This window comes from Vulpes lagopus, chromosome 1 (genome assembly GCF_018345385.1).
Source record: "Vulpes lagopus strain Blue_001 chromosome 1, ASM1834538v1, whole genome shotgun sequence".
NCBI classification, from domain to species: Eukaryota; Metazoa; Chordata; class Mammalia; order Carnivora; family Canidae; genus Vulpes; species Vulpes lagopus.
The window spans coordinates 65,660,254-65,687,373 of NC_054824.1; the positions used below are offsets into that span (position 1 = coordinate 65,660,254).

The following is a 27,120-nucleotide window of genomic DNA, read 5'->3' on the forward strand; positions in this document are numbered from 1 at the left end:
ATATGCAGGGGACGATCCCAATCTTTTGGTATCGGTTCAGACCCCATTTGTGACCCAGTATGTGGTCTATTCTGGAGAAAGTTCCATGTGCACTTGAGAAGAATGTGTATTCAGTTGAGTTTGGATGTAAAGTTCTGTAGATATCTGTGAAATCCATCTGGTCCAGTGTATCATTTAAAGCTCTCGTTTCTTTGGAGATGTTGTGCTTAGAAGACCTATCGAGTATAGAAAGAGCTAGATTGAAGTCACCAAGTATAAGTGTATTATTATCTAAGTATTTCTTCACTTTGGTTATTAATTGATTTATATATTTTGCAGCTCCCACATTCGGGGCATATATATTGAGGATTGTTAAGTCCTCTTGTTGGATAGATCCTTTAAGTATGATATAGTGTCCCTCTTCATCTCTCACTATGGTCTTCGGGGTAAATTTTAGTTTATCTGATATAAGGATGGCTACCCCTGCTTTCTTTTGAGGACCATTTGAATGGTAAATGGTTCTCCAACCTTTTATTTTTAGGCTGTAGGTGTCCTTATGTCTAAAATGAGTCTCTTGTAGACAGCAAATAGATGGGTCCTGCTTTTTTATCCAGTCTGAAACCCTGCGCCTTTTGATGGGGTCATTAAGCCCGTTCACGTTCAGAGTTACTATTGAAAGGTATGAGTTTAGTGTCATCATGATATCTATTCAGTCCTTGTTTTTGTGGATTGTTCCACTGAACTTCTTCTTAACGGGGAATTTTAAGATTCCCCCTTAAAATTTCTTGCAGAGCTGGTTTGGAGGTCACATATTCTTTCAGTTCCTGCCGGTCTTGGAAGCTCTCTATCTCTCCTCCCATTTTGAGTGAGAGCCTTGCTGGATATTCTTGGTTACATGTTCTTCTCATTTAGGACCCTGAATATATCCTGCCAGCCCTTTCTGGCCTGCCAGGTCTCTGTGGAGAGGTCTGCTGTTACCCTAATACTCCTCCCCATACAAGTCAGGGATTTCTTGTCTCTTGCTGCTTTAAGGATCTTCTCTTTATCTTTGGAATTTGCAAGCTTAACTATTAGATGTCGAGGTGTTGAACGGTTTTTATTGATTTTAGGGGGGGATCTCTCTATTCCCTGGATTTGAATGCCTGTTTCCCTTCCCAGATTAGGAAAGTTTTCAGCTATGATTTGATCAAATACATATCCTGGCCCTCTGTCCCTTTCGGCGCCCTCGGGAACCCCAGTTAAATGTAGGTTTTTCTTCCTCAGGCTGTCGTTTATTTCCCTTAATCTATCTTCATGGTCTTTTAATTGTTTGTCTCTTTTTTCCTCAGTTTCCCTCTTTGCCATCAACTTGTCTTCTATGTCATTTACTCGTTCTTCCACCTCATTAACCCTCGTCATTAGGACTTCTAGCTTGGATTGCATCTCATTCAATTGATTTTTAATTTCAGCCTGATTGGATCTAAATTCTGCAGTCATGAAGTCTCTTGAGTCCTTTATGCTTTTTTCTAGAGCCACCAGTAGCTGTATAATAGTGCTTCTGAATTGGCTTTCTGACATTGAATTGTAATCCAGATTTTGTAACTGTGGGAGAGAGGACTGTTTCTGATTCTTTCTTTTGAGGTGAGGTTTTCCTTCTAGTCATTTTGCTCAGTGCAGAGTGGCCAAAAACAAGTTGTATTGGGAAAAGGAGAAAAAGAGAGGAGAGAAAGAAGGAAAGAAAAGAAAAAAAGAAAAAGAAGAGAAAGAGAAAAAGAAAGAAAGGGGAAAAACGGGGTGGGGGAAGCAATCAAATCAAAAAGAAAAAAAAAACATGGGGGAGTACCTTCTGATTCTGTATACTTTAAGTCCCTTGACTTCCTCTGGAACTTGTCCGTCTTGTTGGTCTTCTGGGGGAGGGGCCTGTTGTGCTGATTTTCAGGTGTTAGCACTTGGGGGAGCTGCTCTGCCCCTGCCTGGTGCCGGGCTCATTGGGGGTTGTTTACCCTGTGAGGCCCCAGGAGGAACAACCGCAGTGGCGGTGGCCAGCTCTGGAGCCCTGGAGTCAGCTCCCGCAGGAACTATGGAGCTCTCTCTCCGCAGGGCCTGGACGATGATCCGGGGCCGGGCCGCTGATCTGCTCAGCTCAGCTGGGGGCAGGAGCGTCCTTGCGGTCCTGGGCCCTCCAGGCCTCTGCCTGTCCCAGGGGGAGGCCAGATCCTGGGCTGTGTCCAGGCGCCCAGTGCTCCTGGGCCTGCGCTGTTGGATTCACGCTCCCGCCCTGCAGCCCCCTCCGCCGCCCGAGCCCCTCCGAGCTGCTCCTGGGGCCGCGCAGCCCCCTCCACGGAGCCGCCGCCCGAGCCCCTCCGAGCTGCTCCCTGCTCCCGGAGCCGGGCAGCGCCCTCCGCATGGAGCCTCTTCCTCTGCCCAAGCCGCTCCGAGCTGCTCCTGGGGCCGCGCAGCCCCCTCCGCGGAGCCGCCGCCCAAGCCCCTCCGAGCTGCTCCGGGTCCCGCCGTGCGCGCTGCAGCCCTTAGGGAGCTCGGCGCACTCTCCTGGGGCGCAGGTGCCTGTTAGTGTCCCAGGGAGCCTGAGGGCGTCCCCGCCTTTCTGGGGTCCTGCTCCAATTCCCCGGGAGGCCTTTCCGCGGGGAAGGTTGGTGCAGCTCCTGCTCCTCCGGGACGGGGCTCTCCTGTCCTGGGGACACTCACCCCAGCCTCAGCCCGGCTCCTCGCGGGGCCCCTCCCCCTTGGAGGCCTTTCGTTTCTTTCTTTCTTTTTCCCCGTCTTCCTACCTTGATAGAAGCGCGAACTCTTCTCATTGTAGCATTCCAGCTGGTCTCTCTTTAAATCTCAGGCCGAATTCGTAGATTTTCAGGATGATTGGATGGTTTTCTAGGTAATTTGGTGGGTACAGATGATTTGGGGACCCTACTCCTCCGCCATCTTGACTTTATCAGAGATCTGACTGTCAGCTTTGCTTTTCTATTGTGCGCTTACTCCAGCTGGCAGCTACAGGTCATCTTATATGCCATTTTTGTCCTGTAGATATTAAGGCTACTAATAGAGTGAACGTGGCAGAGCTGATTTGTTTGTCCTAGTACTTGTTTTGTTTCTAGTATTACCAACTTTTTCTTAGTAACATTAGTCTTAGGCACTCTGTGGCTTTGGTGTGTCATTAAATTTAAACTGTGGGTGGTATCTTAATCCTCATAGACATTCCACATCTTCTATCTCCACAGACTTCTCTCTGCCATTTTAATTTTTTTTTAAATTTTTATTTATTTATGATAGTCACACACAGAGAGAGAGAGAGAGGCAGAGACACAGGCAGAGGGAGAAGCAGGCTCCATGCACCGGGAGCCTGACGTGGGATTCGATCCCGGGTCTCCAGGATCACGCCTTGGGCCAAAGGCAGGCGCCAAACCGCTGCACCACCCAGGGATCCCCTCTCTGCCATTTTTAAATGAAATGCACGTGATAAAATCAACTAGAATGCTAGAATTTTGTGTTCTTCCCAACAATACAGAATAATTACTAAGTAATCATTAACCTTGCTTTCTCTGTTTTTAACTGTAGTACCAGAAGAAAATATTGCAACTATGAAATATGGAGCCCAGGTTGTAAAAGGGGAGCTGAAGTCAGCCTTATTAGACGGTGATACTCAAAATTATGATTTGGATCATGGATTTTCTAGGCACCCGATTGATGATGACTGCCGTTCTGGCATTGAGATTAAGCTAGGTCAGCCATCTATTATCAATCACATTCGGATACTCCTGTGGGACCGAGATAGCCGGTGAGTGATTAGCATGACTTGGACGGAAAATGACATTATGTTTGATTGACTTGGACTAATTTTGTGGTCGTCTTCTTTGGCTTTTCAGATTTGATGGTTCATTTCCTTGGGATCGTTTTGCTATTTCTTTTGAAGTTTAGTTCTGGGGGAAGAGTTAAAGGCTATTATCCTTAAAAAAATTTTTTTTCTTTTTGCTTTTTTTCTGCTTATAAAAGTAATGAATATGTGTTTATCATGGAAAACATAGTATAGAAAAACAGAAAGAAGAATGAAACCATTAGTAAATCACTGGCCATTAATAACCTTTATATATAGCTAGTATGTATCTAACTAGCGTATGTAACTATATGTATTTAGTCACATACACAAAACAGAAATCTGTAAAACCACACATAGTTTTACAAAATAAAGGCTAACTTCACTTTGTAATTAATACATTGGGAACATTTTACTTTAAAAAAAAATCCCTTTAAAATATACTTTTAATTGTTATTTGGTATTCTTTCTGGGTTACCAATATTTATTTACTTGATTACTTACTTTTGAATACTATAACTTTTTAAATGCATTTAATCCTATGGATGAAGAAAAAATTGTCTTTTATTGTGTGGATGAATAATCATTCTCAAATATAGGAAGTTTGTGAAAAAGATTTGGTGAGCTCCAGCCTCAGAACCTACTCAGTTGGGTAGTGGCTTCAAGATTCTGCCTTCTATCCAGCACCTCTGACACCTCCTCCACTGTAGTTTCTAGGGTTCATCCATGATGCTTAGAAGTACCAGAGCAGTTGGGCCACCAAAAATTGTCTCTCATGACTGCCATCATTAACTTAAACCCTCTATACCCAGAAATTGGCATAGAGTCTCCTAGGCCCTACTCATGCCTCTTTGAGTCTGGGCTGGGAGGACTTGGTAGTATTGGCAGTGATACCCTTGCATGCTACTTCATTTCTCCTTGCACACTGGCCACCACTCAGGCCTTTTAGGCCATTTGAACCAAATATGAGGGAAGCTTCATGAAGGGAGTTTGCATTTCCCATAGGTATGGGTGTTTGAGGCTCCCCGGTTATCTTCATCTGTTTTTTCTTTAGTAAGAATATATGTCCTGATATGTATCTTGTTGGATATAAAATGATGTTTAGTTGGCAAAATGGAGCTAATCCACATGTGATTTCCAAGAGTCTCTGGGCTAATAATAATAGTATAACAGTAATAATACTTATATAGCACTTTCATTACTTTTATGTGGTAGGTACTGTTCTCAAAGCTTTACATATATTTGTTTAATTAATTGTGAAATTAGTATAAAGATAATAAAAGAAAATGTTAGTATGTTTGAAACCGAAAGTAGTTACTATTTCCATGATGTTAAATATTTATAGGCCGCTTTGCTTTAGTATATGCATTACATTCACAGGGGACTTAGCTTGACCATGTAGCAGTTCTTTTCTCACAGAAGTTATCATTCTCAGCAAAGGTGAAAAATTCAGAATCTTAAGCCCAAAAGATTCTGACATGTGTTGTAAAATTATAACCTGCATTACTGATAACCCAGAGAGGTTCAATAAAAGGTTATAACCTGTTTGAGACTGAGCGATAAAATGAATGGGCGTGAGGGGACAGCAGAAAATGAGGGGATGACACAAAATAAGCTGACCTTTTCTGGTCACAACTGTTGGTTGCAGGCTGACATTTATGGTCGTCTAAATCTTCTGAGATTGTTCCTGTTGATATTACAGTACAAGTAATAACTGCATCTCAAATTTAAATTTGGCTTATGACAGGGGAATACAGATTTGTTCAGGATGGGACCAGCATCTAATGGTCCAGGGTAGCTGACTAGGGGATGATAGGCTATTTTCATTACTGCCAGATTATTAGCTGCCAAATTCTATGTTGTACCCAGAAGAAACACGTATTATCTCTTCACCCATGTCATTTATTTTTCTTTGGGCTGCGTATTTGTTTGGGATGGTGGAGACTGGGAGGGAGCAGGAGATAAGCAGGTCTTTCTGAGGAACCATTCCGAGTTGGCTTCCCTGAGAGAATAGAGCTGAGCACCCAGACTAGGGAAGGTAGAAGGAGAAGGCCCATCTCCCACTTATCAATTTTCTGTTCTCTCTTCTATCATGGCTTTATTAATCTAATATAGTAGGAGCAAGCCATCCTGGCTCTGTTTGAAAAGGAACAAATATCTTGCATGCTGAGTATGTGCCAGACAGTGTGCTAGGCCCTGAATATGTGAAGATAAATATGGCATGCTCCTTGTTTTTAAGCAGCTTGTGATCTAATAAGGCATACAGACATGTGGAGAGAGAATTACAGTACATTGTGGTGCACACTACAATAGCAGGATCTATACAGATTTTATTATTATCAGAATTTGATTGTTATGCAGAAAGTTTTGATAATTTGTAATACAGAAAATGTAATTAGTAAGTTATATTTTTTGTATCTTTTAATGTTTTATTGAAGTATAACTTGGTTTTGTTATTTTAATATGGTACTTTTTTCTGCATTTTTCTTTTGATTCATAGGTCTTATTCATACTTCATTGAAGTGTCAATGGATGAACTTGATTGGATCAGAGTGATTGATCATTCGCAGTATCTGTGTCGTTCTTGGCAAAAGTTGTATTTTCCAGCCCGTGTCTGCCGGTTAGTTCTCATGGTTAATTAATGATTTTGCTATTTACTTAAGGAGATTTGGACCTTGGGAAACGGGCTCCTTTTTTTTTTTTTTTTTTTTTTTTTGTCTTAAGGAAGAAAACTTTTTCAGGATATCAGTTACCAAATGCATCCCAACTTAAAAAACTTAGGGAAAATATGGAAACTGAAACATCTTAATTCTAGAGTGTATTCTGTTTTATCCACAGTGTTTTGTGCCATACTTATGCAGGAGACAGGCAGTGAACAAGAAGGGACAGAGAACACTGCAAAGTGAAAATGGTTATTAAGCTCCTTTGGTAGTCTTCAGGGCCAAGAGGAGATTTTTGGATGTTAGTTTGCACATTCTGAATATCTGTGTTCTTTTTCTAGGTCAGTGCTTATCGATGGAGTTTGACAGAGTAAATATTTCTAGTGGGTTGGGTTTGGAGCAGGGGAAGTGGAGCTGGTGGGGCCCCAGACTCACAGCCTTCCTTCAACCAGAGCAATTTCGCTTTTATTGTTGTTATGTATTGTAGCCCCATGGAAGGTTGTTCTTAAAAAGTGTTGATGAGCTACTGTTCTCATATTTCATATTCTTCCTTTAGGTTTAAGCCACCTTTTAAACTTCTGAAATTCTGCAAAACCTATACTATTAATGAATTTGGGAGTTGGGAAAATAGTTCGAGGTGCCTGAAATTCTGCTGGGTTTGTTTTTTTTCTCTGGCAATTTTTCCCTTGGAAATTTCTCTCAGGTATTCCTTACCTTAAAGTCAAAAGATCAAAGGCAGAAAATGATTGGTTCATTTAGTCCAGTGTGGCAAGAGGAGAAGGAAAGGCATATGCTGGGCATAAACCAGGGACAATGTGGACTCTTACTCCCTCCCGACCCTACCTCATCCATGACCCTAGCTGACCTCCTACTGTGGCTAATTTGGAGCAGATGGGGATGGCCCATAGAATTAACTCTCTCAGTCAGAAGACAACCTTTAACTTAGTAAACTTATGATCGAGCAGCATCAGGATGAATTCTTACCTCCTCCAAAGGAATTCCACATAACCTTTCAGCCTTCTGGTATAGTAAAGAAATGTTGCCTACATTTTTTTATTATTATTATGGGTATGAATGGACACAATATTGTTACCCAGGGACTCTCTTGTGTGAAAATGAAGAAAATCAATTTCATTTCCCCAAAGAGAGACTAAAGTATTGCAGGTCTGGCAGTTGCTTTTCTATCAGAGGAGTTTTGAATGGATTAAAATGAGAGGGATGAGAAATTGAGTGAAGATTTTGTATCTCAGAGCTGCCTAGGGATGCTTTGAGAGTGACAGAGGGCCCCCAACTTGGAGGAGGAGATTGAGTCTGCATTGACGCAGGCTATTACGGTTGTATGGGATTGAAACATAAGCAGCATAGCAACCAAAGCATCTGATGTGGACAGAAGGACTGTGTGTTTGCATTTAATTTGAAACAAGAGAAACATGACTCCCAGAACAAATCATGAATATAATACTAGCCATGACAGAGTCTGTGTGCTTTACCCACTCGAAAACTCGCGCTGTATGGAGGGAGATGTGTGCCCTCTGTCATGATCACTGGCTTTTACAAAATATACTTCCCTTTATTTATTAATGGGCATTATTTATACTCCCCTTTTGTGATTTTGCCTCCTCTGAGTGGCCTTGCTCTTATTGATATAACTTTTTTGTGTCATAGAGGTTGGCTGTATTAGTTTTTGTCTTGGGATAGTCAGTTCCCAACTATGGCCTAGAAAAATTCAGCAAAGGTGATGTTAGAGATAGTGATAACAGGAAAAGGGAAGAGTCTTGATACCCATATTAGTTAAGAAACAAAATTTCAAAGATTTATAACCACTTTAACATATATCACTACATTACTTTATAAACTCTGCCTTTTGTAATACGTTGGGGACTTTGGTAGTTAAAAATGAACCTAAGAATGAGTCTCAGTTGATTATCTAAGGACGTCTTATACTTGGTATTTCTTTTCTTTTTTTTAAATACTTATTTATTTTAGAGGGAAAGAGAGTGAGCAGTGGGGAGGGGCAGAGGGAGAGGTAGAGAGAGTCTCAAGCAGACTCTACGCTGAGCGCAAAGCCCAACACAGGGCTCAATCCCACGATCCTGAGATCACAACCTGAGTGGAAACCAGGAGTCAGTTGCCCAACTGACTGAGCCACCCAGGTGACCCTGTACTTGGTATTTATCTTCATAATCGTTTATTGACTTTCTAAGCAATGTTTTAAATAAACGTTTTCCAGGGACTTCACTGGGCACATATAAATTCATCATTTCCTTAGCATGTAAGTGTTCACTTTGCATTATTTAGTTAATTTGCACATTTGTATGTCACCTTTGTTTTTCAATGTCCTTTGAGTCTTTTTGTCTTACCTCTGATACTAAAATTACAACTTCTTGGAAGTGAGTATGGATTCACATCTTTTAGTATTCTTGTATGGTACTCAGGCTATGATGTAGTATGCAGTAGGTACTCTATAAATGGTTTCATGGGGTCAAGGCACTGACTGCATAATGAAAAGAGATCGATTCAGCATTGACCTGCATATATAGTCATTGTTTTTTTTTTTATCCATGTATTTGTTAAAATGTATATCAGTGCTAGAAAGGTCTCCAGTACATGGTTTACAAAAATAACCTTCTCTATTTTCATGAAGAAACTGAATTTTGAGGTTAATTTTGAAGAATGTGAATATCATGTATTGAGGAAAGATTACATCAAATATATTCACAAAAGAAGAGAGACTGTGAGTTGGGGAGTGTGAGATTACCTAGCTCTCTTTGAGTCTTGGCTGGATTGCATGTAAATCAGTGCTCTGTAGTAAGAAAACAAAACAAAACAAAACAAAAACATGGGCTTTGGAGTTAGAGCTCTTCTCACTCTCTGGTTTCATCTGATCATGGCATGGTGATCTTAGTAAAGTTGTGCCTCTCCAAGCTTTTGTTTCTACACCAGTAAAAAACAGGAATAACAACACCATTTATGAGTTCTGCTGTGGAAGGTTTAGATAACATAGCATGTATACAAACATTAAGTACAGTGCCTAGCCCAAAGTGAAGGCTCCGTCACTATTGGTTTTTATTTTTAGTTTTTTTTTTCCTTTTTATAATTTTAAAATTGTTTTTATTTTTATTTTTTCTGATTTTTAAGACTCCATTTGTGTTTGACCTTCAGAGAAAAAGAGCCATTCTTGCCATCCTCTCTAGCCACAGTGGCAGTCACTGTGAGGAAATTGTTACTGACCTCAGGAGCTTAGTCTTCTCAACACTTTTCCAGATTGCTGGTCCATACACAACAGTCCCAGCCTTAAATGGTTTGCTCTACCTTCATAACTGCCTGTTTCCAACAGTTTTAATGTATCTTAATTTTGGTAGAGCATTTTTTTATTGTAGCAAAATATATATGGCATGCATTTTGCCATTTATATATTTGTGGAATGCAATTCAGTTAACACTTCACCTTGGCAAGTTAGTGGACATTATCTAGCTGCAACAGATAGGATAATATCAGGCTTCAAAGCCAGAGTGATTGCTCCACCCACAGTGGTGAATGGAGGGAAATGATCTGCTCTGTTTTCCTGGGTCCTGTTTAGGAACGTGTTGTAGGGTAAATGGGGACTACTCTGTGTAGCCAAAAGCCTAGACTAATAACTCCCCTCACTCAGCCCCTTCCTGAGGATGAAGAAAATTGACTTGTCCATGTTAGTATAATCTTTCATATGTCCCCAGAATCATGTTACGTCTTACCAGCTTTCTCAGGGAAAGGCAATTTCTGCTGTACCTTTATGTTGTCTGCTTGGCTATCTAATCTAGTAAACTCCCATCTAGGTTTTTCTAGATGCTGGAGCCCAGGGCTAAACAAAAAACACTAATAAGGAGTGGCAAATATGGAATGCTTTGGGAGTGTCTTTGAGAGTGTCTTAAAAATTTTTTTGGCTCTTTCTCAACATGGTGCTGGGAATTTGGCAGCCATTTAATGTTGCTGAAGTAGGAGAAGACTTGAAAATGTGGATGCGAAGGATAGAGGATGATTTCGGAGCCTGCAGGTGGCTTGGGTAGGTGGAATCACAAAAGTGATCCTGGGACAAAACCCAGGAGTTGAGAAAAGGAATAGTGGCCTAAAAGCACAGTCCTCAGGGTATGCCTGTTGAGAGATGGAAGAAAAAGAGGAGATAGCAGACATATTTAAACATGCTGCAGGAGCCGGGCAGAGCCGTGAGAGGGCAATCAGGAGGGGCAGTCACTGAACACTGGCCATCGAGGGTACAGAGAAGGTGCCAGTGGGATGGCCGCATTTCACACAAGACTGGGCTTCTGCCTTTCCTATTATTTTTTAAGTACTATCATGGAAATGTGTTGTTCATGACCTTTTTATTATCAAATTATAATGTAGGACATATTTTAAATGTTGATAAAGCTTGTCTTTTGGTAAAGTTGTATCCAATTTCCACCAGTAGCACATGAAAATGCTTTCTCTGAACCCTTACCAATGTAGGCTTGTCAACATTTTGCCAGTGTGAGCTATGATTTATAAAAATAAATGAATAAATAAATAAGACCTCTTAATTTAGATTTATCATCAGTGAGGTACAGTATTGTTTAATAATGGTAATATGTTCTTTCTTATTTATGAAAAGTCTGTTTTTGTCTTCTGCATATTTTTCTTGAGGCAGTTATCTTTTTCTATCTTATGAGAACTTCATTTTGATATGTTGATATATACACATTGAAATATACAGGTGTGTGTGTGTGTGTGTGTGTATATATATGTGCCATCTTTTTGCCTGTCATGTATTGTGCAATTTGTTTTTCATTTTTAGTGTCTTACTGGTACTTTTTGCCATCCAGAATTTTACTTTTTTAAAAATGTCCAGTCTCTTAATCTTTTTTTTTTTTTTTTTTAAATCTCTGGTGGTTTGCTATCATGTTTAGAAAGGTGTTTCTCAAAATTTTTTCTACTATTTGTTATTTTTGTCTTTATATCTAGATGTTAATTCAGCCAGAACATTTTTTGTGTGTGTTTTTAGGTAGGGATAGTCAGTTACTAAGGCAATTTATTTAATAATTGTTCCTTACCACACGAATGTGAACAGTCATATTTATCTTATGCTAAATTCTAGCATTTACTCCACTGTTTCACTGATTTCTTTGCCTATAGCTGAAAGTGTTTTAATTGTAGTTTCCCCTTCCCTCCTTTTTCTTCTTTTCTTAGAATGAGGTATTATAATATGCCACATGTGTCGTGGAGAAAAGAGTGTTATAGAGCATCTGCCAGCCTGTCTTCTGGTCTCAGTGGTCACATTAGAGGCCATAAATGATGATAAAAATCTTACTAGCATTGTTCTGTTTTAACTTTAACAAGAAATTTAGGCATGCTTCATCAGCTAAAGATTTTTCTTTATTTATTCGTCTGTTCATTCGTCACTCACTTATTCCAAAATAAGCTCCTACTTTGTGCTATGCACTGTACTTAATTATATCAAGGCCACAGCACCTGAAGAAGACTGCCATAGTTTTTCCTTTCATGGCATGTGGGAGGATTCCACTTATCAACAAATAATAAGAACACATCAAGTCATTTTAAGTGTTGTGAAGATGGTACTGTGATAGTGAGTAGGCTCAAGGGGAGGTGCGTGTGTGGGGGTGGGGTGGGGTGGGGGGTGGATATTTTAAATAGGTGGTTTGGGAGGGTCCAAGAAGGGATATGAGTATTTTTAATTGAGGTGAAAGGAGTGATATTTTCTGGTCATTGTTTTAGATATTTAGCCTTTCTTTGGTGTACATGGACTATTAATCAGGACTAACTGGTCTACTGTTGGAGGCCTCATTAGATGAATACTAAAACTGTACTGTGTTTTGGTACACGGCACTTTAATCTCTTTTATTGCTACCATACATTCCAGGTCCCTCCTCATCCCTGCCATCATTAGAGGCAGTATAATTTTTTTTTTTTTACCCATCTTCATTAGATTATAGTACCTACACAGTGCTGTAGATCTACAGGACATAAAACAAATGAGAAAATAAACATTGCTATTTATGGAAGCATTCTTTCCCAGCCATATTCACATTGTACAAAAGCTGAGTGTTTTCTTTCTTTTTCTTCATTGTTCTTCCCTGCGCCCATAACTGGGCATTGATATATTTATTTACTTTTAAAGGAAGGCACTTTTACATTATTCTTTGGTTCACCAGGATGCTTTAGAATTGTAGCTAGAATTATGCTGAGCCTTTACTTTCTTTATGTGATTGGTGTCTTCTGAATTCAAGAAATGCCTTATTCAGATGTAAAGGAAAAAGGAAAAATTTCACTTTACAAAAGTAATTTTAGTTCATACTTGGTATGAATTGTATCTCTACCTACAACTTTGATGTCATAATTGAAGCATAGAGCAACCCTGCATTCAGAGGAACATTTTTTTCTAAGAATGCAAAGCAAAATGTAGCCACATGGTGTCACTAAATCATAACAGTTTTACTTGAGGACAAAGAGGTTGAAATCACTTTTAAAAAAAATAAAACTGTATTTATATATAAATTGTTCTGAAGTCTGTGATTTTTGAAATAACATGTGAAACTATTTGTGCCATTTAAGTCTTCCAACTCATGTGATGCATTAATTATGTTTGAAATCCTATAGATGTATATATACATACAAGCCGGCTCTTAACTCCTTGTATACAAATTACAGCAGATATGTGGACCTCTGTAGTATAGTCATTCAGTTTCATACAAATAAGGTTTTTTTTTTTAATCTTCCTTTGGAATTTTGGCTGGAATTTTGGCTGAAATTTTGAGGTAGCCATGTTGACATCCATCCCAGGACCTCGGGATCATGATCTGAGCCCAAGGCAGACACTTAATGGACTGAGCCACCCCAGTGCCCCTTCCTCTGAAATTTTGAAATAAATAAGAAGACGGACTCAAAAAAAGATAGAGCCATTAAATATTTATAAAGAATCAGGGAGCAGAAGAAAGGAGGATAAGAAAGAGAAAGATGGGATTACAGGAGCTTGGGAAAGGCAGGAAGAGGACAGTCCAACATTGATTCAGCATCTTCTTTGGCCAGACACATCATTACCTTGTGTCATCCTCACAATAGCTCCACAAGATAAATACTGCTAACTACCTAATTTTACAAACAAGGAAATTGAGCCTTAGAGAAGTTAAATTTGCAGGTCCCTCTGACTACACAGGTAACAACAGAGTCCTACATTGCCTCTGTAGGATATGTGGTAAAGAAAGAGCTCTAGTTAAGGTAGGAGGAGATGTGCAGCCCTGAAGAAGCTCTTGCTACCTCTTGGGCACCAGCAGTTTCCAGGTATACTGAAAGAGAGGGCCCAGTGTGGCCGCGTTCTGCTCTGCTTGCGCTGGTCACAGCCACTGTGACTATAAGGCTACTAACGATGTGGATGAGGATGATGATGTTGGGGAGGAGGAGGAGGAGGAGGAGGAGGAGGATAAACAATTGGGGAACTTTTCACTTTTAAAATACTCCCAAGGGAGCATAGCAGTCCTTTATCTAGGTATGTTTTGTCAGTTTGTCAATAGAGCTTTGAATTTTCTGGCCCTTTTAATTCCTAATAAGATCATTCTAGACTTTATTATTACATAGTGAGCCTGATGTTCTTAACTCCTGATTTGTTTTGTTTCCACTGTATTTAGAAACATACCTTCTCTGTTAGGGAGTCTCTTGTCATGCGATCTCTGCAGCATCATGAATTGTTTCTTTTCTCTTTTAAAATTTAGGAATTTTCTATTTATTATTTTCACCTACAATCCTCTCTTACTAAGCCAAAAGAAAAAACATATCCACCATGTTTTATATTCAGCAAGACCTTTGAGACACAGCTACTTGTGCTTAAGTTATTCAGTTGCATCCAAGGCTTTTCTGTTTTATTTTATATAAAGGGCACTAGCATGTTGAACTTTTGTGTGTGCAGTGGAGTTGGAATATGAGAAAACAGAACAGCGTTGTCCTTTCCTTTGTATTTTATTTTATAAATTTAGAATCTAAATTAGTGTCTTTTAATAAGCCTATTGTATGAGATGATGTTAATAACACTAATGACCTGTTATTATTGCCACAAACAGCCGTTGTCTGTTTTTCATTCTGGAAGGGCAAGAACTATATTTGGTGGTGCTAATAGTTGCTTCCCAAGCAGTTAGGTCCAGGATCAAGTGCAGCCAGCACCTCTCTGGTTGAGTATCTGAATCCTTTCTGCTTTAACCCTCCTCAGTACTACTCTGTTACTTACTGGGTTTATTCATGTAGACATTCATTCAACAAACAGGTACTGAACACCTGCTGTATTTTAAAGGCACTTAGTTTAGGGTTGGGCATAAAAGGATGAAAAAGACACAATTTCTGCTCTTCTAAGGATTGATAAAGTAAAATATGAAGGAAAACTTGGCTATGCAGGAGCATAGTTATGGGAGTTCCTGCAGAAGAAAGGATTTGGACTGAGTCATAAAGGACCAAGGAATTGAGCAGGCAAACAAAAGGAGAAAGGATATCCTGCATATGCAGGATACTTGCCAAAGGCACTGGACTTGGCCAAACCTGAACTATTTTCTCAAAACTCTCCATCATTGGGTCCTTCTTCTTCTTTAACATAATCCTTGGTTCTTATGAAAAATGTCTTATTTTGTCTCACCAGTCAAGATCATCTACTTATCATCTACTTCCCTGTACCTTACTAAGCTCTGAGACATGTACATAAATGACTGTCCTCTCTTTATGTGACCTTGTAGAAACAGTAGAACTGTTTCAGGTATCTGGGACTTGGTTTTATTTAAAGCTTTTTTTTTTTTTTTTAAACTTCTTTCAATAAGATTAGAAGACTCCATGGAGAAAACTGTAAATTAGGTTAATTTTCACAAATAATATTCAGAGAATAGTAAAAATTCCCAAGAAGCAGAGAAAAAGTCCCTGTTTTAGAGCCAGGATTGGAGTCAATGTGTCTGTGTTTTGCTTAGAAAAATAACACATTTTCATAGGTGCTTCACTGTCCAGTACATGCGCTGTATAAAGAAATTGGTGTGAGTGCATCAGTTTTCCTACTTGAGATCTCCTTTTGGTACCTGTTTTGGTGCTGGAGTTCTCCCAACTCTTAATTATGGAACTTAGGGAATCCTGATCCAGGAAGCCAGGTACTATGGGTCTGTCAAGGAGAAAGCAAGGAAGAACTAGAATACAGAGCCATCTGGGACTCTGGGCCCCTTAATATGAATGAGGGGCCTCCAGCATTGGTGAGCTATGGAACTGGGAACTGGAACCTAAGGATCAATGGCAGTGGTGGGTAAGAGTTTCCAGGACCTCCCACACAGCTCCAGAGTGAATAAAAAAAATGCTATGAATGGAGCAAAGCTTCACTGACTTTGCTTTTTCAAAAGATCAAGAAGAGAGAAGGACAGCTAGATCTCAGATCTTGGAGGTCAGGGAAAAAAACTTAGACACAGATTTATTTGTGATTTATGTAGTCTTTTCTGATCCTGCTTACTTTGGAAATGGTAATCAGAAAAAAGATATTGGCGAAGTAGTTAATAATTGTCTCAGTGGAGAGTTAGGCCTATGTATATTAACATTTTACCTCATACGGCTTAGCATGGTTGCTCTGACCTTTTAGCATGTATAGCTTAAATCACCCAATTTAGCCATTAATTATATAATATATCTTGTGTGCCTCTAATTATTTTGTCGTTCCTGGGCCTCACTTTGGTAGTAGTTGCTCATTAGATATGTTGTCGAACCTCTTTAGCCCTCTAACATTCCTGAATGAAGGTGCCTGAATAATAATCTATTTTTCTGGCAAAATTCTTTTAGCCTTGCTGTTTTTTCCCTTGTGTTAGAAGAAGATACCAGGAAATAAGATTTTGTAATATTTCTTTCTGCAGAAAATATGCTCATAGCAGACTGTATGTACAAGTCCCATGGTTAATAAAACCATTAGAGCTTTCTCAGTGATCATTATAAATGGTACAAGTTCCCTAGATCAGGGTGCTTTCTGTGGATACAAGGTTGGCTCAGGGGAGAGCAGACCAGAAGTGAAACCAGATTGCTTGTCTGCTGCCAGAAATTCTGGGCAGAGTGCCAAACTTGGTTCACCTTCTAAAAATTCATCTCCCAATATGAAAATAGAGGGCTCGATCCCTGCAAGGAATGGTAGTAGCTTGAACACTTGGACTTCCTTCAGCCCCGAGTACTTTATCAATATGAGGAAAGCTAGGGGGAACTGATCAGTATGGACTGGCAGCTTTGACCCCATTTAAGAGCCGTAATATTTTCTTTAGTAGTCTTACTTCATTATGTTTCAAATTATAATTTCATCAGTTAATAATTGTTCTTTCAAATAATGTGGGTCATATATACACATGAATATGTTATGCCTGCTAGGAAGCTGTAGGTTTAACTTCTAATAGTCCTAGAAATTCTGTGCACATTATGAAGCTATTAGGATGTAACAGCTGTTTTAGTTCTTTCACCCTGCAAAAGAAATGTGATGCAGACTAAAATGATCAGTAATTATGTATTTTGAAAGCTAAAGCTCCAGTTATAGAAAGAGCTAATTTACACATTAGATACTGATAAAACTACAGTATCCTATGAGTTTCAAAGTTAGCCTTATCTCTTGCCTAAGACTATGAAAGAGAATATGTGCCAAAAGACATTTTTCCCTCTTTGAAATCCTCCTTTGCATTGCCTATTGTAATTTTGAAGTTGCAAATCAACAGTAATGAAGAACTGCTTGATATTTTTCTAAAGAAAAAAATTAGAAGGAATATGAGAGGGAGTAGGATTTAGAAGGATTTTATTTTATTTCTGTTGATCAGTGCCTGCCATCTGCCTTCCATTTAATGTTGTAGAAGCATGCATGTGTTTCTCAGTTCTGAACAGATGATGTGCATAGTTTGTTGAGATATATGTGTATTCTGGATGTGTGTGTGTGTATATATACCTACAGTGCTTAAGATCACACTTGAAGTGTAAAACAGATAATGAGTCTCCATTTTGGTCTGATTTGCATATTCGTTCTTGTACACAAAACAAAAGACAATGACACTGATTTTCTTTTCTACTTTAGAATCAGCACTAACCAGCTGTCAACAAATATTTTGATTAAACACTTTGCTTTATTGGGGAACTTTGGGGCACATTCTTTGTATAAACATATTGTTTTCTTTGATTTCAAGGGACATATTTTCAATATGATTCATGGATGCATCACACCAGTAAGCTGTCATGCACAAAAATATATTTTCCTCTGTAAAATTCCTTTTTACCATTGATTTCTCTAGGGCAAAAATGTGACTCAGAACAGAATATTCCAACTCAGGATATTTGCCTGAAATAAAGGTGGTAAATAAAAGTATAAGCCTGCTTTAAGTAAACTGAAAAATTTAAAGTACAGATTCACTAAACTAAACTAAATTTAGTACAGACTTTTCTAAGAGATTTTGAAAGAAGGTTTAATAGTTCCTCTAATACATTTAAAATATGATTTGAGAATAGAAATTTTGTTAACATTTTAATAAATGTTCATTTAGTCTTCTTTATTTAATCATACATAAACATGTTATTTACAAAATAACATATTAACATATTATGGAATATGTACTATTCTGAAACCTTGCACAGATATATTTATATTCACTGTGGCTGTTGTAGCATGTCAGTACATAAACTTTTTTTTAATCCTTTTTAATAGCACAATATTCTGAATGTACTGTTGTTTACCTAACAGTCCCCTACTGAGGAATTTAGGATGTTTTCAGTTTTACTACTATAGAACACTATAGTCTCTGCATAGTTAATTAACTCTTCACATGGACAGAGTCAAAGGATGTAATCACCTTAAAATGGAAAACATACTGATAAATGCCATCCAAAAGCATCATACCAGTTTTTCTTAACAGGACTATATGATAGTACCTGTTTCCCCATATCCTTATCAACAGTGAGCGTTATCATCATTTTTAAATCTTTTGTCAAGCTGGTCTCTCATTTGTTTTATTGTGCAGATTTTTGGTTATTTGTAAAGTTAAACAACTGTGCATCTGTTTGTTGATAAGCATCCATATTTTAATATAAAAGACAAAATGTGAGTTGGCCTGAAAGAATGGGTTGAATTTTGATAGGGTAATTTTAGAGGGCTTTTTCTGTGATGTCATCTAGGAAAGTGATTTTCAACTGGGGATGATTTTGCACCAAAATCTTTGACAGTCACAGTTGAAGAGCAGGGTTCTACTGGCACCTAAGGGGTAGAAAGGATGCTGCTAAATATTCTGCAATGTACAGGACAGCCTCCCATGACAAAGAATTATGCAACCCAAAATGTCAACAGTGCCAAGGTTAGACACCCTGATTTAGGGAAATGTTACAGTAATTCCATATCTGAAAGGGGCTTGAATTAGGATGTCAAACTCAATGCCCAGTTGAATATAGAATAATAATAACAAAAAGTTGAGACAAAGAAAGCTTAAATGTTTGGAACCTAGGTGCCCAGGAGGTGGGATGACACTGGTGGACAAAAGTTGTGAGGGAGCCCGTTTGAGCTAGTTGCAGAATTAATACTTAGGAAACAAATTGTGACCCTCTGTTTCATCTGCTTTGCTTTTATATAGTGAAATTTTTATTTAATGTGTGGTGCCAGGATTGTGTTGGGTTTTGGATTACAAACTCTGACTCACATATTGGTCTCTGGAGGTTTTGGATTTGTTTGTTTTAATACAAATTGTTGATATTTAAAAATTTTTTTTTTTAAAATTTTTTTATTTATTTATGATAGTCACAGAGAGAGAGAGAGAGAGAGAGGCAGAGACACAGGCAGAGGGAGAAGCAGGCTCCATGCACCGGGAGCCCGACGTGGGATTCGATCCCGGGTCTCCAGGATCGCGCCCTGGGCCAAAGGCAGGCGCCAAACCGCTGCGCCACCCAGGGATCCCCAAATTGTTGATATTTTAAAAATGGCATCTGTGGTATATTCATAATAAGGATGGATGCTGAGTACTGTGTGCTTTTATATGAATTACTTTTTTCAGTTCTTAAAATAATTCTTAAAGATAGGTTTGATTATTCTCATTTTATAGACCCTCAGAATGGTTAAGTACTTTGCCCAAGATCTCAAAACCAGAAAGATTTAAGATTCTTTGGCTTCAAAAGCTGTTGTAGTGTCACTGAGAGAGAGAATCCATTCACTTATCTAAATAACTTCTTCCTTCTTATTTGTAAGGCTTAGCAGATATGTCCTTGGGCCTGGGAGTTCATTTTTGGGAGGGAGGAGCTTTATTTTTAATACTGGCTTTCTCAATGAATTCTGACAAATTCCATATAATGATATCAGGACATCTTGTTTTTGTAGATAGTTAGAGCCTCATCAGAGACTGGAGATTTATATGCTGTTATAATGCCTGAAAGAAGGAGATATTTACTTAGCTAAGATATGGTTTATAGCACAGGTACTGACTCCCTACAATTTTCTAGACACATTTAAGTATTTCATTTGGTCTTGGCTGGGAGCTTAGGAACCATTGCATTTCACATGTGGGCAAAGTGTGATTGGATTGCACAATGAACATATAATCACACAGCTGGAACACAACATCTGGGATTGAGGACCAGGTCTGTCTGACTCTAAAGGTCTTTTTTAACATACACTACTGTCTTTTCCATCTCTGTTTATCTCATGGCATTATCTTTGTTTTCTTGTGAGGCTTCAAAGATAAAAAATTTTGTTTTATTTTGGACTTCAGGATTCCGAAGTAATAGCTTTTCCCACAGGGCGATCAGCACACACTCACACTCTCACTCACTCTATAGAACAAGGAATATCTGCATGCTACATATTTTCTAATCTTTTTAAAGCACTTAGTACCTTCATTAGATTGAGGTTCTTGTAGCTGCCAGATATACATTTAGATGCTTAAATTAATAAGTCAAGATTTTAATTTTGCTGCTATGGTTAGCAAGTGATGCCAGAATAAAATAATTTCCATTTTCAAAGAGTAGAATACATAGTAGGTGTCATTTTATACTATGATGATAGGGCATGTGGACTAGGCAATATTTAAAATGTAAAATATTACGATGTGTTTCTCAGATTTACTTGTGGTCCTCTGAGAAAGTTTTCTAGCTCCCAAAGACAAAAGCATTTCTGTGATGACTGCGGCCATTCGTATATGGTTCCCCTTGTTCACTGAATACATCGTTTCATGCCTTACAGTTTCAAAGGGTGCATGGGGAAACAGAAACCATCATAATATTAAAATGTTCACTGATGAACTGTCCATGTGTAAAAATCAGTTCCCACTCAAACATTCATCCCTGGTGAATTCTGTCCCTGCCCATCCTGTTAGTTGCAGTGTTTCACTGATTGTTGGGAAAGTGTAAAATCATTGTCCTCAATTGCAGAGTCAAATAGCAGATTTTGCAAAAAACAGGAAATAAAGTTTTAATGAAATCAAGAAAAATAATGTTGGAGAACTGCCAGACCTGCATGCAGAGTCATTGGCAGATACACCAGCAAATGACTGTAGAAGAGAAAATCCACCAAAATAATGACACATTAGGCATTTCAAGAGAAGGATCTAACTATGAAAAGTTAAAAGATTTGGTGATATCTGCATTTTTGGAAGAATCTGTCATTCTAATTGTGCTGGGAAGTTAGGAAATGTTAGAAGAACTGTATCTAATGGTATTGAACAAGTGTTTATTACTACTACTATTTGGGTCAGCACAGAGTTGCATTTATTAAATTTTCTTAAGTAGAAGATAAAATACACTGATATTTGACTTTATAATTTTTTAACTTAATGAAACTCTTCTTCCCACATTCACTGTGAAGTTTTGGTCCCTGTATTAAGTGAATTGACTCTAAATGTCCTTTTTCATGTAACTGTTGTCCTCACATCATGAGAACCTCCTATAATAGCTGTCTTCTACAGTTATGCTGGTTATGAACAACAACAAAAAACACTGGCGTGGTGAGTTAGAGAGAGGGATGACTCATCCTGAGTAAAATTGTCTTTTAACCAGTGAGGCAAAGAAACAAAACCTGATGAGCCATGGGCTCTTCTACAAGAATGGCTAACCAACAGATTCCACTTCCATGTTGGAGAAAGGATTTCAGATCATTCATTAAATCAAAAGGTGTTACCTAAATAAAGATTTTCATTGGGGGTGGGGGGGCTAAGGGGAATGCTTGGCATTGTTTTTAAGTCTTTTGTTTTTCTTCAGTAACATCGTGCATCACTTTAATGTTACTCAGACTCCGACAGGAATAAATTTTGGAACTTCCTAATCCATTTGGAAAGAAAAACGTGTTTGTAACTTCACCAACCTTCATTTGGCCCATTGATTGACTTGGCAGGCTCAGCTAAAACATCAAGAGTGGAGCTGAATGAATACTGCTGGCTGCTTTCACTACAGCCAGGGTTCTGGATGCCCATTATCTCTAGAAATGATGTTCCTTTTGAGGGTTTTTTGTTTGTTTGTTTGTTTGTTTGTTTGTTTTGTTTTTGTTCTTTTTAAGTCTTAGAGTCTAGCCTGGGTGGCTCAGAGGTTGAGCATCTGCTTTGGCTCTGGTCGTGATCCCGGGGTCCTGGGATTGAGTCCCATATTGGGCTCCCCGCAGGGAGTCTGCTTCTCCCTCTGCCTAGGTCTCTATCTCTCTTTTCTCTGTCTATCGTGAATAAATAAATAAAATCTTTATAAAAAAAAAAGTCTTAGAGTCTGTGGAATACCCCAAAATGGTGGCAGTGTCAGTGAATTCAGTATTTTCTGGATTTGAAATATGTGTGAAGAACATACATCAGTTAAAAGTATAACGCATAGTTGATTTTCTGGTAACCTCCAACAACATGCAAGCTCTGTTCTAAGCAAAACCAGAAGATTGGTTTTTTTTTTTTTGAGACCTGCAAAGTAATGTATACCTTAAAGCCATTCTCCAAATAGAGCTCATTCATAATGACCCCCATTTACATTCATGCTTCCCTTGAACTTAGGCCAGAATATTTATCTGTGCAATTTAAGTAGCAACACGTTAGTTAAGTACTTGATTTAAAATAGCTGGCATTTTAATTTATTTTTCTTTATTGGAAAAGTTCATCCCTTTGAGAGGGGTTGAATTAGTCATTGTGTAGTTTAGATAAGTCCCTTGATCTGGGGACAAAACATTTGCAGGATTTGTGGAATTGTCTATAGTACCTGTATGAGGGACATGTCATGAATCTCTTAATAGTTGTGAGATTGCTTTTCACTGAAAAGTATGACATGTGTGACTGGCTTCTTCTCCTCCATTTTATGGCAAATCATGTAGCTCCTATATCATGCTAACCATAAATCTTAATTTATATTTGTCCAAGGATTTTACTCAGATTCACCTTCTTAGAGCTGAAAAGGTTCAATACCATATGGTTTCTTTTTATTAATATGATTAAGGATATATTTTCATCAAATATACCATCTTTTTGTTATAAGAAGAATACAGGTATATACATTGATATAGCTCCTTCACTTTTTTTTCCTTTTAACCTCCATCTAATTAGCTGATCAGTATAAATCTCTTAGATTAGATTATCTAGAAAATATTTTAGAAAAAAAAGGTATGTATTGAAGTGAGAGCTCCTTCAGGGCAGGTTTTAGCCATCTTTTTGTCACACATATACCTTGTGTTATGTTATATACATAGTAAAATTTTGGAGAATGTGGCAAAGCGATCTGTAGTTATGGTGTTTTCTGTTATATTATAAAACTACAGAAATACGTTATTAGGTTGGAATTAAATTTGGCTGACTGAATAACTGATGGTTTCTTGTTCCTAGTCCTGTGGTTGGCTCATAGTTGACATTCAAGAAGTGCTTCTTGACTTAGCTAATGAATTAATTAATTGATAGATTCTTGGGATAATTGAGTTTGATGACTAAATGAGGTTTAAGAACAGTCACGTAACCTTTATTATAATGTGTTTTAATAATCTTGCAAGATCAGAATTTGCTAAAAAAATTTGTTTTAATAACTTTGCAGGATAAGAGTATGAAATAGTCTCAAAAACATAATTTATTTTTCTTTATATTCACTATCTAAACCCCCATTGAGTTTTGTGGGTTTTTTTGTTGTTATTTCCATTGAAGCTCATAGGTAATATTCTCTCTGCCAGATATCTGTATGCTTAAAATGAGCTTTTAAGGTTCCAGTTTAATAAATGTGTAACCCAGGGGTCACTTAAAGTCTTCAACTCCATGCAGTCTGGGTAAGAGTGCCTCAATCCCAATTCCCAATTCCATGGTGTTGGAAAGTCCAAAACTCCAAAATATCTGAAAAATGCAAGGACTTACTTCCTTACCGTTCTCTGCCTTTGGTCTCCTTTATTCTTACATACTAAATTTGTGCTGCATCAAATGCCCGATGTGAAACTTGGCACAGTTTTCAGTTCCTCCAGAAGAACATTTTCCAACAGAAGCATTTGTGACAATGTTGTCTGTTTTGAGGCTTTCACTGGGAGAGACAAGGAAAAATTTAACATCATTCATCCCATTATTAATGCCTTTAAAAATCTGTATTAGACATTAGTTTTCTTTACTCATTGAAAAATATTTAATGAATTAGGTACTGTGCTGGGTACTTTTGGCAATCAGGGATGAGCAAAAGGTAGATAGGTCCCCATTTTCATGTAGCTTATAGACCAGCAGGGGAGTTAGGTCATCAAGCAGGTACACTGATGGATATAAAATTCTAACTGTGGTAAGTGCAGCACAAAGAAGTACATGGTGCTGGAGGACATTTACTGGAGATGGGATGGGTGAAGATTAAAAGAGATTACCAGTGGGACGCCTGGGTGGCTCTGTGGTTGAGCATCTGCCTTCAGCTCAGGGTGTGATCCTGAGATCCTGGGATCGAGTCTGCAGGGAGCTCTGCCTATGTCTCTGCCTCTCTCTCTGTCTTTCATGAATAAATAAATAAAATCTTTAAAAGAGAGAGAGAGAGAGAGAGAGAGAGAGAGAGAGATTACGTGGCCAAGGAGGGCATGGTGCTGGAGGAATGAGAGGCAAAGGCAAGTTGTGGAGTTTCTTTTCCACATGCTGCTATTTGTATTTTCTTCTTGGGTACTTTTGTCTCTTGGTGCCCAATCTTGTTGGCTGCCTTCTCCTCCAAGATTTTCCCTCAGAACATTCCAGGTCTTCTCCCTGTTAGAGCAGTTCTGCTATGTTCAGGTCCATTTTTATAAAACACTCTATGTTCCTGCCAAGATTTCACCTCTAGATCAAGGGAACTATTCCAGACCACACATTGGCAACATCATTCATTTTTTCCTTCACTCATTCAACAAATATTTATTGCATACTTGTTCTCTGCAGTTTGCCTTCTAGGAGCCAGTGATACAACCTTTCAGGAGTTTACAGTCCAGTTCGGGGAGCACTTAAACCCTCTTACAAGATAGTTGGGCTTATGAGAAACAAAAATATTTCTTTTGTGACGTAGCAAACAGTTACTTACATGAATCAGGGATGGCTCAGAATGAAACAGAACCAAAAGCTGTGGCTTCCAACCTAAAATAAAATGTATAATTTTGAAAGTTGTATGTCTTAATTTTCTACACTATCAGATCACCAAATTAAGTACTATGTAAATCTTTTAAAATTTATTTGTGTATAAATATAATGATTCTAAAGTAGATTTACCTGTTGTTGTTCCATCATTTTTGCCCAATTAAGTCCTAAAGGAAATAACGTCAGGCATGTGGGTGATTTTTTTTAATAATTGCATGAGTTTTTTATAGTCCTGTTTTCTGTGAGTATATGTTAGTAAATTCTCATTTTGTTTGGTATTCTATATTTTTAAAGACAGGTGGGCTCAAAAAAAAAAAAAAAAAGACAGGTGGGCTCTATTAAAGTTATTAACTTCTTTAACCAAAAACATACTTCTTGGTAAGCCTAATGAGCTTTCCTGGAGGGATCATTTGGTATCAGTGGTAGGGACGGGTAAAACTCTGTAGCAAAAAAAAAAAAAAAAAAAAAAAAATTGACACTTAGAAGACTAAACCAGTGAATGGATATTTTGTTGAATGTGTTCCTTGTTTTAAGAATAATCTAGAAAACCACTGGATGCAGAACTTCCTCCTTACTACAGCTTAGTAATCCATTTAGATCCTTTAAGTTGGATCATTCAGCAAGATGACTAATTGGAAGTCTTGCCATCATCTCATTTTTTAGGGATAGAAGGATTATTATCTGTTGGTTCTTTTTTTTTTTTTTTTTTTTTTTTTTTTTTTTTTCTTTTTTAAATTTTTTATTTATTTTTGATAGTCACAGAGAGAGAGAGAGAGAGAGGCAGAGACACAGGCGGAGGGAGAAGCAGGCTCCATGCACCGGGAGCCCGATGTGGGATTCGATCCCGGGTCTCCAGGATCGCGCCCTGGGCCAAAGGCAGGCGCCAAACCGCTGCGCCACCCAGGGATCCCCTTATCTGTTGGTTCTTAAACCAGATAGAAACCTATATTACCTAGAATCTTTTTTAGAAGACTTTTTGTTTTTGATCTTTTGGAGAGGCCATGTGTCCCAATCTTCCATTAATATTATGAACTGAGGTGTGAGGTCTATCTAGTTTTTTCTTTTCTGACACTCAAAATATCAGCCTGAAAGCTGCTAGAATTGAGGTAGTGCTGGCAGAGGTGACAGCTTTTTTCTTGGATCTGTCTCAGTGACCAGTTTGCTCCCTCCAGTTGTGTTCCATATTGAGTGAAAATTATAGTCCCCTCACCACTGTCTTGGAATTAATTTTACTTTGAGATTGACATACCATTGGGTGGTGACCCTGTTTGTCTTTTGCCCTCTAAGCCAATGTTCTAATCCAGCCTCACCAGATTCCTATGTTGTAATATTTGAATGTTGAACTAACTAATCATAGAATGATACTTTGATTTTTTTCCACTTTTGATATTTTTAAATATAAATATATACAGAGAGAATGGTGAATGGTAGAGCAGGAATTCCTATGTCTTCAGCCATAATGCTAAAAACGCCTAATAATTTCTGCATTATGGGTACTGCTAAAACCTGCCCTCCCTTTTCTCTCCTTCCTGCCCTAAATCCTACCTTCAGCATCTTTAGCGTGGACCTCCCTAGCTAAAAATCCTTCTCTTTGACCTTCTCTAGTCCATCCTCCACATTGCAATCAGTTATCTTCCTACAGTACAAACTAATCTTGTTATTCCCCAGTGTAAAGCCTTTCAGTCGTTTTTCCTTGTCTATACCATGAATTTCAAGATCCTCAGCGCAGAGGCAGTATGGTGTAAGGGTTAGGAGTAGAATTCTAGAGTCTGTCTACTTGGCTTTAAGTTTGGCTTTTACTTTCTAGCTGAATGGCTTTGGCCAGCCAATTCATTTCTTTGTCCTCAGTTTGTACACCTGAAAATGGAGAGAACAGTAGTGGCCTCTTTGTATGAGAAGGATTGCTGTGATGGTTGAATTGCTTAAAAACAGTATAAAGGAATGAAAGCAATGCCTGTCACATAGTACATGCTTAGTAAGTATTAGACCTCTGTGCTGTCTTCTAGCCTCATGTCCTGCTGAAACCTGAAGCCAACCAAACCAAACTGCTTATGGGTTCCAAGTGTACACTATATTAGTTCATTATACTGCATCCTTAAACATCTTCCTTTGCCCAGAATGAACTCACCCTACCTGATAA

General features: G+C 38.4%; 1 protein-coding gene across 4 annotated transcripts in view; it reads left to right on the forward strand.

Moving 5' to 3' along the window:
- BTBD9 (BTB domain containing 9) overlaps positions 1 to 27,120 on the forward strand; it is a 416,542-nt gene that overhangs the window by 62,203 nt on the left and 327,219 nt on the right. For all 4 annotated transcript variants that reach the window (XR_005987172.1, XM_041750949.1, XM_041750950.1 and 1 more), the window contains 2 exons: positions 3,532 to 3,751; positions 6,288 to 6,407. Coding sequence is in view for 3 of the 4 variants with exons in the window: in XM_041750949.1 (XP_041606883.1) it covers positions 3,532 to 3,751; positions 6,288 to 6,407 (340 nt within the window). In the remaining variant the exon portion in view is untranslated. The remainder of the gene's footprint in view (positions 1 to 3,531; positions 3,752 to 6,287; positions 6,408 to 27,120) is intronic.